A 15,221-nucleotide genomic window follows, 5' to 3' on the forward strand; every position below is an offset into this window, starting at 1 on the left:
GGCGGGCGGCGGATAACACCACGGACCAAGAAGGCCAGAAGAAGCTGTACAATTACAGACAGTCCTGGACTTACAGACAACTCGCACTTGCGCTTTAATGTTATGTAAATTTGTCCTCATTTTGAAATGACTGAACCAATCCCAACCACTGCTCGCAACAAATTCTTTATCACAATCACCTTCACTTGCTGCATGTGCAGCTTTTAAATCATTGGAAAGGTTTCTAGCCTTTTCCTGCACTAAAGGAAGGCTAAATAAGAACCGTATACACCTTAGGGACAGATCCCGTTCGTAACCCGGGGACTGCCTGTACTTTACTTTTAAAAACAGAGCTACAAGGGTGGATGTGTGGGACGGCAGAGGAGATGGAGATGGAGCAAGTAAAGATGTGCAAAACGTTGGTAAGTGTTCAGGCTAGGTGTTAAAGGGGGTTCATTATACTATTCCCTCTACTTAAGGGAATGTTTGAAAAGTCCAATAAAAGTTTTTAAAAAAGAGACTGATAATAAAAAATGTAAAAGCTCCTCCTAACTCTATCCTGCCCCACTCATGGCCACTGCCTCCTCAAGGAGAGAAAAGGAGCTGAGAAGGCTGTCAGGCAGATGGTCGTGCTGGTTTTGATGCCATGAACAATTATTAAGACAGCGGTAACCACCTGGGCAGGCTCCCAAACCAGGCCTCTAGCCAGTCTGAATGGACTTCTGTTTTCCTGTGGCATCTGTCCTCTCTGAGGAGGAACGCTGCAATTTTTCACTCCGTTCTCTTCTCTGCAAACTCTGCAGCATTTCCCGGCACCACAGGCAAGTGACAGCACCCACTTCCTGACACCACGCTGCACGGCCTGTCACCACGTCTCTGCAGTCGATTGGGGCAGTGCTTCCTGTACAAGTCCATCCAGGAAATGAAGGGGCAGCTGGAAACTCTGATCACCATTTGCTTTTGTGAGCTGCCATCGAGTTGGCCCCCGACTCATGGCAACCCTATGTATAACAGGATCGGACTGTTGTGCTCCGTACGGTTTTCACAGGCTGGTTTTTGAAAACAGATCACCAGGCCTTTCTTTTCAGTCCATCTTAGCGTAGAAGCTCTGCTGAAACCTGTCCAGCATCATAGCAACAGGAAAGCCTCCACTGATAGACAGTGCATTGCCCAGGAATTGAACCTGGATCTCTCACACAGAAGTCAAGGATTCTACCACTGAACCATCACTGCCCCCCGATCACCAAAGGAGTCCCCAACTGACCAGTAAGCCCTTACGAAGCACCCGGAGAGACCGGAACCGTCATAAGGCATGGTTTCCTTCCAGATGCTTGTTGTGAGCCAACTCACATCCTTTCCTCCAACAAGGTGGAATATAAGCAGAAAAATAAACTAAAAAGACATGGTCCCTGGAGAACAGGTTCTGAGATATGAAACAGCAGCAAACAGTATCTATAATTAACTGTGTAATTAATGATGTGGTATGGAATTTAGGAGTGAGATCCATGAAAACTAACTGAAGGAGGTTTCTGGGAGGAGCTGAGACTTGACATAGGTGAAGGATTTAGATGGGTACAAGTGAGAAAGGAAGGCATCCCAGCAACTTAAGAGGCCAGCAAGTTTGTAGGAGGCTGAAGGAGTCCAGAAGCTCTGAGCTAGGAAGTGGTGGGAAATGGGGTTAGATGGCAAGAGTAAGAAACGGTGGACGGCCTGGAAAGTCGGGCAGAAGACTCTCAATGGCAGAGTGAAAGGAAGCGTGCTGTGGTAGAGACTCAGAGCTAGAAATCCTGAAGTTCCAACCTCAGCCAACCATTTTTCAGTCACGTGCCTGAGGCTTCCGTTTCTTCTTCAAAATGAAGGTCTGAACAGGTGTCCTGTACTGCTTATGATTCTGTGCCTCTTGTAGGAAACAAGGAGCCACTGAAGGTTTCTGAGCAGAAGAGTGACCTGAGAAATGCTGAGAACAGATGAAGGTGAATGGAGGGTGAGTGGAGGGGGAGAGGCAGAAAGGCCACAGCAAACGAGTAGGTCATGTCTTCTGAGGTGACGGGAGCCTGAACCCTGGCATCAGGCTAGACCCCAGTCTCTGCCGCTGGCCACCTGGGCAGTCCTGGACAGTTGCCTTAATCTCTCAGAGCTTCTATTTCCTTGTCTCTAAAAACGGGGATCCCTCCTTCTACCTTATAAGATCTGGGGGTGCAATGAGATGACTTTATGAAAGTCCCTAGTCCGATATGCAGCACAAAATAGACAATCAATACTAGTTTCCTTCTACGATGGTTCACTTTATGTGCCAACCTGGCTAGGCTATGCTGCCTAGTTGTTCTGGTCAAATACTAGGCTAGATGCTGTTATGATGTAGGGACACATGATCAAATCAGTTGGCCTTAAGTAAAGCAGATTATGTGCCATGATGTGGGTGGGCCTCATCCAATCAGCTGAAGGCCTTCAGAGCAAAAAGGATTTTTCCCTAGAGTGCATTCTGCCTCCAGACTATAAATAGACATCTTGCCATTGGTGTCATCTGAAAGTATCATTTCAGTATACTGGAAGTCACACTACAAGGTTAAAGAAGGAGGGAGCTGAGAAGAAACGAAGGCCACAGCACAGGTCCACTCAGTGAAGAAGACAGAGGACAATAGCAGGTGCAGAAAGTAGCCAAATCGACTAAAGGCAAAGGGGAAAGGCCAGGCAGAGATGTCAAAGAACATAAAAACACCTCGGTTCTGACATTTTCTATACAGATGTCAAGCAGCGTCTGCAAATAAAAACGGCCCTAAGGAGAAAAACCTGCCACTAGAGGGGCAAGAACAAAAGAAAGAGCTGCTGAAAAAGGAATATTCCAAAGGAAACCAGGGAGTGTCTCCAGAATGGAACATTCAGCTTGTGGATAAAACCTCTAAGGGCTAAAACGCTCTGCCCACAGGAAGGTAGTGGCTTTTCAATTAAGCAACTGGGAGCACAGGCCTAGGATGGAAAATCCTGGTTACAGCTCAAGCTTACATTGCAAGGGCATTTTTAAGTATTAGTTGGAGACTTGGTTGGGGGGTTGTTGTTCACTGTGGTGTTGCTTAGTCACAAGGGAAGATTCTGCTAGAGATCACTAACAAGAATTATTATTCTAGACACAGCTTCAGGGTGCAGTAAAAGGCTTGTTTCCATAAAACTTAACCATCTCAAGGTAGAATTTATTTTGATTTATAGAAATCAAAATGGACTGGGGGTCTGAAGGCAGGCACTAGCTTCTCCTGGAGATGTGGATGTTAGCAGAGCGGCTGGCGGAATCCAGGATGTCTGTCATGCTGTCGGTAACGTGACCACAATGCCTGTGCAAACTGAAAACAACTTCAGACCACTACAGAGAAGAAAGGCTTGTGTAACAGAAGGAGGCTGGGCTTTGTTTTTAAAAAAAGAAGAAAAGCTAGGAAAACACTCCAGTTTAATACAGTTTTTGTTGTTGTTTTTCTTAATCAGAAACAGAAGGTTCAAAACCCGAAATCTTTCTGAAGTTTGACGCTGCAAACCTGAATTAGACTCTTGGGCATATGGGTACAGCCTTAAACTGGGGCTCCAAATGAAAATAAACTGTATGGTAGTAAAGCAGAACATCTCAAAGCAAGGCCTGGAACGCTTACACTTTTCAACCATCAGAAAGCTGTTCTTCATTGACTATACAGCACCCTCTTTTTATGTTACCCACAGCCTTGGAAACACTATGGGGCAGTTCTCCTCTGTCCTACAGGGTCGTTATGAGTTGGAATCGACTCGACGGCAGTGGGTTTGGTTTTTTTGGTTACTGTCTGTTTCTCCTTAGCACTCACTCACACGATCTCACGTATTGAATGTTGATTTACCTGTTCCTTGGTTTACTGTCTGTCTCCCCAGTTGACTATAAGCCCCATAAACACAAAGACCTTTGACTTGCTCACTGCTGCATCCCCAGAGGCGAAAACAGAACCTGGCATACAGTCTGTGTTCAATAAATATCTGCTGGATGGATGAAGGAATGAGTCACTGGCACCACCAGCATCTACTGATTGTGACAGATATTATTGGGATGTCTGCCCAACTCCCTACTCCTCACCTCTTAGAACTATTCTTCCCCCAAACAAGGTGGTCCTTGGAGACAGATTTGGTGTATGTGATCTCTGGCACTGCTTTTTGGACCAGGGATGGATTGCATCCAAGTCAATGAGAATCTCTCTCCGAGACTGGTACAAAGACTGAAAATTGCTACTTTCAAGACGTGAAAGGGGCAGCAGTAAGGTTTGTTAAGTCAAGAAACGGAGAAATCAGTCTGAAAAAAAAGAATGAAGCAGGTGAGCGGAGGACAGAGACACTGGATTCAGAGAGGATGGCAAGATGGGAGAAGAGGGTGAAGGGAAGGGGTGAGGGCCAACAGACTGCCAGCAGCAAGATCTCTACCCCCAAGCTGGGTCCCACAGTAGCCTGCGGTCAGATGCAGTGGCCAGACTCAGTCCACAGCCCCACACCAGCTCGGGTCTATAGGACCCAAAGGAGGGAACAGGCAGAGAGAGAGTGAATATCCTTTAAACACAGCCTCACAATATGCACCTGCCACGATGTACAAGGGTTGATTCACGTTTCAGGTAACATGCAAATCACAGACACAAAACTGCTGCAGAATTGGAGCCTGCCTTTTCATTTATTCAGTGTCAGTCTCATTTGAGTAGAACTTTACTTCCTTTCAAACAAATCTGGAAATATGATCTGCCTCTTTATACTCATGAGCAGAGATATGCAGGAGAGGTCAGATGTTTATACACAGGCAATCTGTAGGAAAGACCAAAGACCTGGGTTTGCAACCTCTTGGCCATACAACATACCCTAGAAAAATAACATCAGCCTGCATATGTCTCAGAAGCAAAGGAGAAAAAGAACCAAAGAGCTTCACAAGAGACTTCATAGTTTAAGATGTGTTGAAAGCCAAAGTAATTTATTAACTTCTTATAACTTCTTAAGTGTCATCTTATAAAATGACACATGGAGTTTCACAGAAAACCAGGAGTCAGGCAGAGACAAACAATGGCTGTCAGAGTTAAATTGCCAATGGCACTGCAATTTAGAACTCTGTGCCATCTGAAAGACCATCAGAACACACTGTAAAAAGAACTAATCCCAAATGTATCATCTTCTGAGAAAGAACTAAGGTGCAATTATACTAAACTAATACTGCCTTGCTGTTGTGGCTCAAACTTCAGTTTCAGAGGATTTCAATTATAATGAGCACCTGCCTCCAAGTACCTAATTTTTTCCGTAATGGTTTATTCCATTCTCAGCCTTATTCTCCTGGCCCCAACCAGTTAAGAAACTGAATTCAAGACAGAGGTACGTAAGAGATGTAGAGAGCAGGCAATCAGCTATTTAGATGTAGCTTCCGTTTACACGAAACATTGACATGAAACATGCCCTGATTTAGTCTATTTTACCATCTCAGCCTGGCCTCTAAGAAGAACTTGTAGCGTACAAATGTGATCTTGGTTTTTTCCATCTCCCCCTAAAGTCAACTCAATTTTTCCCCTTTTGGTTAATACCGTATGAGACGACTTGAACGTAAGCTGCCACAGAGTGAAACCATCAGGTCAGCGTTTAGCATCATCCCTCTCCCCATGGCCAGAAAAGTCAGGCTAGGAGTTCTTTCAAAGTTCACATCTTGACCCCATCAATGGGATCATGAAAAGCACCCCAACTGCCACAAACTCTCTGGGAAGGTTTGACTTTATCCCCTATGCATTGTCCCAAGTGAACCTGGTGGTAAACAATCCACTGCTGCACCAGATCCCCACTTCACGGCTGTAATTTTTTTTAAGTTTATAAAGTCACTTTAAAAGAAAAGTCATTTATGCAAATGATCACCTCAGCTACCATTTTAAAAGGAAGTATAACATTAAAACGGGTCGAGATTACAAAATAGTTCACTATTTCTTATATTTGACCAAAGAGGTTCAACATCTTCCAATTTTAATTAAAAAGAGTATTTTGTAGACTTTACATATGCTAACGCAAATCATGTATGACATATAATAAAAGATGAAAAACAATCATTTTTTAAAAAATGGACCATAAAAATGTTATTAACAATAGTCAGTCAGTAAAATTACATGCACACGGATTCTTACTGTAATCCTCTTTGTAACACATTTGGAAATTACCCAAATGCCCATCAATAGGTTGAAGAACTATGGTATGTACATTCACACAATGGAGTACTATGCAGTAAAAAGGAATGAAGCAAATAAGTAACTACATTAATGGCTTTGAGAAGTAGGATCTTTTGTCAGGGAAGAAAGGAGATAGAGAACTAGTATCAATGAAGTTAGTAAAAACTATGAAGTCCTGAATTTGAAATGGAAATACCAGTTTGACTCATAATGTATTTTAATTCAAGGGGGAAAAAATGTTTCCAGCTCCATCTGTCCATTTCTAGCTTTTATACCTGAGAAGGCCTAGAAACAATAACCAAACTACTAGCATTGAGCACCTCAGGTGTCCAGACTGTTGTCTCTAAATACCACTTCTCACTAAAGGAACTAAGAGAAGGGAGGGAGGAGAGAGTAAGAGAAGCTAATTCCTTGGAGAAATGGCTGATTCCAGTTCTGACACGGAAATATATAACCCTATAACTATTTATCATACCAGAAAGTAAGAAAACTAATTATACATTAAAAAAAAAAAAAAAAAAAAACTAGGAGAATGCTATTTTGAAAACCACTTAGTAAAAAGAAATTGATCATTTATCTTGCCTTGATGATGGACAGCTTCTGTTTATAGAAATATCCCTTTAATAAATGAAGGAGTGATAAAACGAGAATATCTCTATTTTACAACTTCTTATGAATAAATGGATCTAGACTATAATTATCACCAGCTGCTAACAAAACAAAAAAGAAAAACAGGACATATGTACCTCCTGACACCACCACATATGCAGTCTTGCTAAAAAAAAAAAAAAAAAAAAAAACAAACCTATATCTGATAAAGCCTCTAGATGTTATCAACTTACAAGAAATACAAGGGACAAAGAACATGTTAAACTCTACCACAGAGATATAATCAGCAAAATCCAGACCATCAGTAGGTCTCACAACAAAGGACTTGTTTTTTCAGCAAAAGAAAGCTAGAGAGAGAAGGGTAATCAAAAGATTAAAGAGATTTAAGATTTTTTAAAAACAGAGATGCTTAAGAAACAAAGCAATCAACCACAATGTGTGGAGCTTACTTAAATCATGATTCAACAAACAAATTTTTAAAACCAACTAATATGATCTGAACAGTGAATGGATGTTTGAATAATTTTTATCTTTTCTAGATGCAGTAGCAGTATTTCGGTTAATTTTTTAAAGATTTCTTATCTTTTAGAAATACATATGGAAATACTTATGAATAAAAGATATGATGTTTGGAATAAAGGATGAAATTGATAATGGTACATTGGGGTTCTTTACATGAATTTAATTTATTTATATTTTGCAATTTCCCATAACAAAGTGGAAAAAAAGGTAGCACTTCCCAATTCAAACAACTATAAATATTACATAACTATATTTTTACACATATAAAAATACGTTTTTTTTTGCCAGCCACGCAACTCCAACCCCAACACTATTTTCTTTTTTTTTTAAATTGTTGTGCTTCAAGTGAAAGCTTACAATTCAAGTTAGTCTCTCATACAAAAATTTATACATACATTGTTATGTGACCCTAACTGCTCTCCCTATACTGTGACAGCACCTCTTCCTCCCTTCCACCCTGGATTTCCTGTGTCCCTTCAACCAGCTCCTGACTGTCTGCCTTCTCATCTCACCTCCAGACAGGAGCTGCCCATTTAGTCTCATGTATCTACTTGAGCTAGGAAGCACATTCTTCACAAGTATCATTTTATGTCCCACAGTCCAGTCTAACCTTTGACTGAAGAGTTGGCCTTGGGAATGGTTTTAGTGCTGGGTTGATAAGAGTCTGGGGGCCACACTTTCTGGGGTTCCTCCAGTCTTGGTCAGACCATTAAGTCTGGTCTTCTTACTAGAATTTGAGTTCTGCAACCCACTTTTCTCCTACTCCAACAGGGACTCTCTGTTGTGTTCCCTGTCAGGGCAGTCATTGGTGGTAGCCGGGCACCATCTAGTTCTGGTCTCAGGCTGTTGCAGTCTCTGGTTCATGAGGCTCTTTCTGTTTCTTGGGCTAATGCTTTTCTTGTGACTTTGGTGTTCTTCATTCTCCTTTACTTCAGGTGGGTTGAGACTAATTGATGCATCTCAGATGACTGCTCGCTAGCTTTTAAGACCCCAGATGCCACTCACCAAAGTAGGATGCGAAACGTTCTTAATAAACTCTTATGCCAGTTGACCTAGATGTCCCCTGAAAGCATGGTCTCCAGACCCCCACCCCTGCTACTCTGTCCCTCGAAGTGTTTGGTTGTATTCAGGAAACTTCTTAGCTTTGGTTTAGTCCAGTTGTGCTGACTTCCCCTATAGTGTGACCCTCACACTATTTTCAAAAGAGCACTATGCCGGTTGTTACATGTATGGGCACGTTATTTACATGGGTGCATTATTTTCGAAAATACTGTGTGTTGTGTGTGTGTATGTGTGTGTGTGTGTGTGTGTCAGAAAAATGTGAACAGTCACTATGTTTTAATATTAAGGAATTATTGTTAATATTTTATGATAATGGTATTTCAGTTATTGTGGGGATATATGCCATTTAAACATGGCTGTACTATTGACAACTGCAGCCCCCACAGGCCTCTATGCTGCACAGCATGTTGAGACTTGTCTCCAACATGTCGAGACTTGTCCGATGTGTTCTCCCAAACCCTATTGTCCCTTTACTGATTGACTAGTTAACCTGAATTCCTTCTTCCTTGCCCATACTCAAAGCCCATTGTTTTGTTAATTGCCCTATTGATTGCTGTATTGACTATAAAATAAACTCCTGGGACTGAAGTGGGGGTCGACTCCTCAGAGTGACCCTCCTGGCCCCACTCCTCTGTAAGAGTTGTGCAGTTGGTTACTGTCTTCGCCGTCCCGATTACCGTCCGCCGCTGCGACAGATGGTGCCCCGTGTGAGGAGCTGCGACAAGTTATAATTATTTTTTTTTTAAAAAGAGCCCTTATCTTTTAGAGATAATGAAATGTTTTCAAATAAAATGATACCTGGGATTTGCTTCAAGGTAAGCAGGCCTTGGGGAGGGAGTATGGTGCACCTAAAAAAGATTGGCCATCTAGCAAAAATTGTTGATGGTCGGTGATAGGTAAATTCTTATAATTAAACTACTCTTTGTTTTTGTATACATATGAAATTTTCCATAATAAAAGTTTTAAAAAATTACTTTTTTATGCAAATCTTGATGTAAGGTTTCTAAAACCTCTGTACCTAGCCATCTTACCTCACAAGTCTTCATAAAGACTACATGAAATGAGTGCAATGGAGTGACTACTGAAACGCTGCCCTGTGTTATCTAGGCAGCTGAGTAGAGTGAAGAGAACAGTGAAGTATCATTGCTTTTCCAGTGATGCTTTTCATCACTTTTTATTCCCTCTCTCAACTAAAAGCTCCTTAAAGGCAGAAACCCTGTCCATCTTGTTCTCCTTGCCTAGTATGCAGCTTAAATAATTTTTTGAATGAAAGAGTAAGCCTGAGTTCACGTCCCTGTTGAGCAAAGCTGACTGAATGTTCTATTCGTACCCATCTCTAGAGCTGAAATTCAATCAGTGTTTGTTGTATGCAGGTTGGACAATTTACTTAACCTTGCTGAGCCTCAGGCTCCTCATTTGTAAAACAGAGATAATATCTATCTCATCAATTTGTTCTGATAGAATGTGACTAAAAGGACTTCATTTGCCCATTCATTCATTCCGAAAATATTGTAAATTTTCAAGTCCAATGAAAAATCATTCCCATAAATAGGGCAGTAATAATAAAATAATGTAGCTTAACATTAGTTAAATGTAAATATTCATTCAACAGACATTGGTGGAGTTTCTAATATGTCCTAGGCTCTGTGCTATGTACTAGGGTTAACTATGAAAGTAAATACACCATAATCCTTGTTTTTGAGGATGTTTTCTGTCAAATGAAAGGGAGTGGGAAATAAAGATGACAACATCACCTAGTAAGTGGCATACCAAATTACAACAGAAAGGATATTCCCATCTGTGATATTCTCCTACCCAAGTTGGTTTCAGGAACGAAATCCATTCACTGAACTTCCCAGTTATAAATCTGAACTTCCAAATGAAAGCCACCATGAGGTACTTCTCTTTTACTTATTCACTGCCATGAGGCTATGGATTCTTTCTAAAGACCCCAGCGAATGCTAGAAATCTTCTAAAGGAATCAGAGATTCTTTTGTTTCTGTAGGTTTTTTGCTAGCAGTCCAAACCAAAAGAGCCAAATGGAGCTCATCCATTTAATATTAACTGCCAACTCCCTTCTCCCAGAACCCAAGGCCCTTCTATTTAAAAGAAGCCCCTCTAGCAACTTGCTTTGTGCCAATCAGTGGCCAAACTAAGAAAGGATACCAGATTCAAGTCTTTCAACCCAATTTCAACTTATCTTCCATTAAAAACAGGATCTAAAAAAATTTTTTTTAATAACTTACCTCAAATTCCTCCCAAAAGCCTTGTTTGACTTTATCTGTGGTCTCAGCTAATTTGCTTAGTTCTCGAACTCGGCTTTCTATTTCAGCAGCATTGATACGAGTTGTGTTGAGGGGCTAATCAAGTTCAGCAGTTGATGTAAAACAGAAAATATTAAAGAAAAAAGTATTAATGAAAAAAAAAATACTTCTATCTTGGTAACCATAAAGGCAAAGACGGGGGGATTCACAGGACACAGTAATTCACATTTAACATTTTCAAACAGTTTCACTTTCTTTTCTGGTTGGTCAGGAAATCTTTCTTCAATCTCCACACATACTTTACTCTGTTGATATAAATTCAAACCTATTTTTCTTTGCAACTATACCATAAAATTATTTCAAGAGATGATGTCATTTGCCACCAAGTCGTAAGAGTGAATTTTGAAATAACAGTTAATTCCAAAATGAGTGGGATCACCTCAAGGTAACCAAAGGCAGATCTGCGATGAGAACTTGGTGAAAACTTGCTTTAAAAATTCTATAATGCCTTTGACAGATCCTGTGGAGATGATGTAACATCTGGAATTTGTTTCCAGATAATACAGGAGGAGGGCTGTGGGTGGAGGTATAAATGAAACAAAATTTGATGAGCTGATCATGATTGAAGCTGGGTGGTGGGTACGTGGAGATTCATGATGATATTCTGTCTACCTCTGCAAGTTTGGAATATTATATATTAGGATTTAAAACACTCTATAAGGAGACAGCGCGTTAGCTTCCCAAATGCTCACCTGCTTGAGTTGTAGTACAGTGCCCAATGTTTCCACCATAGGATTCTTCTTGTAATGCTCCACGAGATCTGTCAAAGAATCAAACCGCTCTCCTCCACCAACATCATATTTCAGTTCCTTCCAAGACAAAACAATGATGTTTTGTTACCTTTATTGTTCTTCCCAACTCAAGTACAGAAACTGACTCTTGCCCCAGGAATGTAAAGATCAAACAGCTGTACTCATACAAAGGAAAGGAAGCCAACAGGGATGATAAAATGGAGAGACTGATTCAATGTGAAAGAATGTATCACTGTGATGTGTGTGAGAAGCTCTAAGTATGAATCCTACATTTACCAGTCCACAAAAAAGTTTCTCCCTCATGAGTTAACCGAATAGTTAAAGAAAGGAAAAGCAGTTATTCTTTATTATACTCAGGCTAAATGACTACACATCAGGCTGCTGAATAGAAGGAAAACAACCGTTTCTGAACACGAGAGACTCTAAGGCTGGTGAGGCAGCACTGAAGGCCAATACATCTTTCATTTCATCTTCTAATGACAATTCAAAAGGGAAATTATAAACAGAGACCAGGAAATTTTTTCTGACAAAGACCAGAACAGGCTACTTAAAGACAACAACAGAAAAATAGTTAAACTCAGAAAATACAAAGTCCTATGAAGACATTTGGGTGCTATCCTTTATTTAAAAATATAGCTATAAAGGGGAGGCACTTTCAGAATGACAAAGTAAGGACTTTTGAAAATCCACTTCTCCATAAAAGCAATGAGAACATGGTAAAAATTGTCAAAATCAACTTTCTCAGAATTCTGGAAATTAAGAACTTGCAACAGTAATGAAGTACTGACACGTGCTACATGGATGAACTGTGAAAACATGCTAAGTGAAAGAAACCAGACATGAAAGGCCTCATACTGTATGACTTCATATATAGAAAATGTTCAGGACAGGCAAATCCAGAGAGTCAGAAAGTAGATTTGTGGTTGCCAGGGGCTGAGGAGAGAGGGGAAATGGGGAGTGACTGCTAATATGAGTAAGGCTTCTTTCTGGGATGATGAAAACGTTCTGGAATTAGATCATGTTGAGAGATGCACAACTTTGTGAATACACTAAAAACCACTGAATTGTACACTTCAAGAAGATGAGTTGTATGCTGTGTGAATTATATCTCAATAAAACTATTATTAAAAAATGTTTAAGTAAACAAACCGACGCACTAAGTGGATAGGCAGTTTCTATTTAAGAAACAATGTCTAAACAAAGGAACGACTGCCTTGGTCCAGCCACCACATTAAAAAGAAATACTGCATTCAACTCTCCCAGCCTCAGTGCAATAGCTCTGCAATATGAAGGCGAATACAGTCACAGGCTAGACTGTGACAATCTGAAGAAGGAGCTGAGGCCATCTGTCTTAGTCATCTAGTGCTGCTCTAACAGAAATACCACAAGTGGATGGCTTTAACAAAGAGAAAGTTTATTCTCTCACAGTCTAGTAGGCTGGAAGTCCAAATTCAGGGTGTCAGCTCCAGGGGAAGGTTTTCTCTTCTCTGTTGGCTCTGGTGAAAGGTCCTTGTCAATCTTCCACTGGACTAGGAGCTTCTCTGCGCAGGAACCTCAGGTCCAAAGGACACGCGCGCTCTGCTCCCGGCACTGCTTTCTTGGTGGTATGAGGTCCCCTACTCGCTACTTGCTTCCCTTTCCTTTTATCTCTTACAAGAGATAAAAGGTAGTGCAGGCCACACCCCAGGGAAACTCCCTTTTCACTGGATCAGGGATGTGACCTGGGTTACATCGGTGTTACAGTCCCACCCTAATCCTCTTTAATGTAAAATTACAATCACAAAATGGAGGACAACCACACAACACTGGGAATCATGGCCTAGCCAAATTGACACACACATTTTTGGGGGGACACAATTCAATCCATGACACCATCACTTTAGAAACAGACTTTGAGGTCGACTCCAGCTGCAAGCAAACTGACACAGTCTAGATTCTGCAGGGCACAAGGCCCTGAGACGTGGCTTAATCTGCCAGAGATAGACTAGAAATAAATAATTTAGTGGAGTTTGGAAATGATGAAGCAATCATAATAAACAATGAACCAAAAGTTCAGAAGCCCCTGACTAAATGAGCAAAGGACCATCTGACTTCAGACACGACGGTACGCATCCTCTCCCACTGGAGAAATCACCCAAAGACGATAGTGTGCCCGACCCACAGCACAGCGCGGCTTTACCTGACAGCGGATCATGACGTGGGTCACTTTAGACTTGCTGTCATTGCTCTCCCCTTTGTCATCTCCAGTGCGGACAGAGAGAACAAAATCTCCAGGGTGGCTCTGGCTCTCGCGCACAAGAAAGCTACCATGTTTTCCTTTCTCCGTTAACAATTTCTCGGCTTCTTTCCCAGAGAGGTGTCCATGAAACCACCTACGTTTTTAAAAATAAAAGTTAATTGTTGTTCTGCCAAGGGTTCCCAGCATGCGTTCACGAGACTACCACATAGAGTCGGCACTACTAAACGCAATTAAAACACAGACACATCTCTCCTTCAAGGGATTGAGTGCTTCCTCCTAAGACAGAATTTACGTTCCAAACAAGCAGGAAAATGGCAGAGATGTTAAGAATGACAATAAAAACTTCTTAAATGAGCCCACCGTCATTTGGAGACAAATGTTCTCATTGTTTTCATTTTCTTTTAACTCTCTTCATCTTTTAAAAAATACAATTTATCATTTTTCAGATCACCCAAGCCAAAAAGGACCAACTATTCAACCACAGCCATTTAAAGAAATTCTAATAGAAAGTTATAGTACAGACAATCATTTTGAATGTTTGCCCTTGCTTTAAGGAGCCCTGGTGCCGCAGTGGTTGAAGCGCTCAACTGCTAACTGAAAGGTGGGGGTTCAAAAACACCAGTGACTCCGGGGGAGAAAAATGTGGCAGCCTGGTTCAGTAAAGATTTACAGCCTTGAAAACCCCAAGGGGTCACTGTGAATCAGTATCGATTCCATAGCAACAGGTTTGGTTTTTCTGCTTTGGCCCTTGCTTTGGCCTGTGGACACTACATAAAAAAAGATGTTCATTATAAATTAATTTGAACATCCTAAATTTTCCCTATTTCCAACCTACACTTCAACAGCCTCCAAATTTGCTATCAGCATCTTTGGATTGTAGACTGGGTTATCATCTAAAACTTCAATGCACGTAAGGCTCAGAGTAGGGGTGAGGGATTTTGCTAAAAATGTGGATTCTCAGGCCCCACAACCAGGGATACTGATACGCTAAGGCAGGATGGGGCCCAGAAATCTGCATTTTTAACCAGCACACCAGATCAACCTGATGTAGGGCCATCCAAGGACTGACTGTGACAACTATGGAACTATGGAAAACATCCTAACACAGTCCTGTTAATAATGTGGCTTTTCTTCCTCAGGATTTTGGTAAGAGAGCAAGGTACTATCATGGCAGATAATGCTAATGGCTCATCACCAAAGGAATATACTCTGAGTGACTTTCATCCACACTCAATTGAACAGAGTCAAATTTAGAAATAAACTATGTAGAAGTGGTGGACAGCCTTCTGCTTGAAGCTATGAGGGTAGCTAGAGAAATTATCAGCACATGATAGGTTTGAAATAAATGTGTAATGTGAAAAAAACATACCTGAAGATAAAAAACATACCAACCTAATTAAGAGACTGAATTCGTACTGAATCAGAGAGGAGATTGGGAATACAGAAAACAATGATATCAATACAAATACATCAAGTCCCAGCTTTCATCAGCTTAGTTCCAACACGGGGCAAGGCGGGGGTTGGGGGGTGGGAATCTCAGAAATAATACAAT

General features: G+C 41.1%; 1 protein-coding gene across 5 annotated transcripts in view; it reads right to left on the reverse strand.

Moving 5' to 3' along the window:
• Positions 1-15,221, reverse strand: part of PTPN11 (protein tyrosine phosphatase non-receptor type 11) — a 75,341-nt gene that overhangs the window by 34,501 nt on the left and 25,619 nt on the right. For all 5 annotated transcript variants that reach the window (XR_002824531.1, XM_004379063.2, XM_023733787.1 and 2 more), the window contains exons 4-6: positions 13,610-13,802; positions 11,371-11,487; positions 10,601-10,714 (exon numbers count right to left, since the gene is read on the reverse strand). Coding sequence is in view for 4 of the 5 variants with exons in the window: in XM_004379063.2 (XP_004379120.1) it covers positions 10,601-10,714; positions 11,371-11,487; positions 13,610-13,802 (424 nt within the window). In the remaining variant the exon portion in view is untranslated. The remainder of the gene's footprint in view (positions 1-10,600; positions 10,715-11,370; positions 11,488-13,609; positions 13,803-15,221) is intronic.

This window comes from Trichechus manatus, unplaced genomic scaffold (genome assembly GCF_000243295.1).
Source record: "Trichechus manatus latirostris isolate Lorelei unplaced genomic scaffold, TriManLat1.0 scaffold00061, whole genome shotgun sequence".
In the NCBI taxonomy this organism is placed as follows: domain Eukaryota; kingdom Metazoa; phylum Chordata; class Mammalia; order Sirenia; family Trichechidae; genus Trichechus; species Trichechus manatus.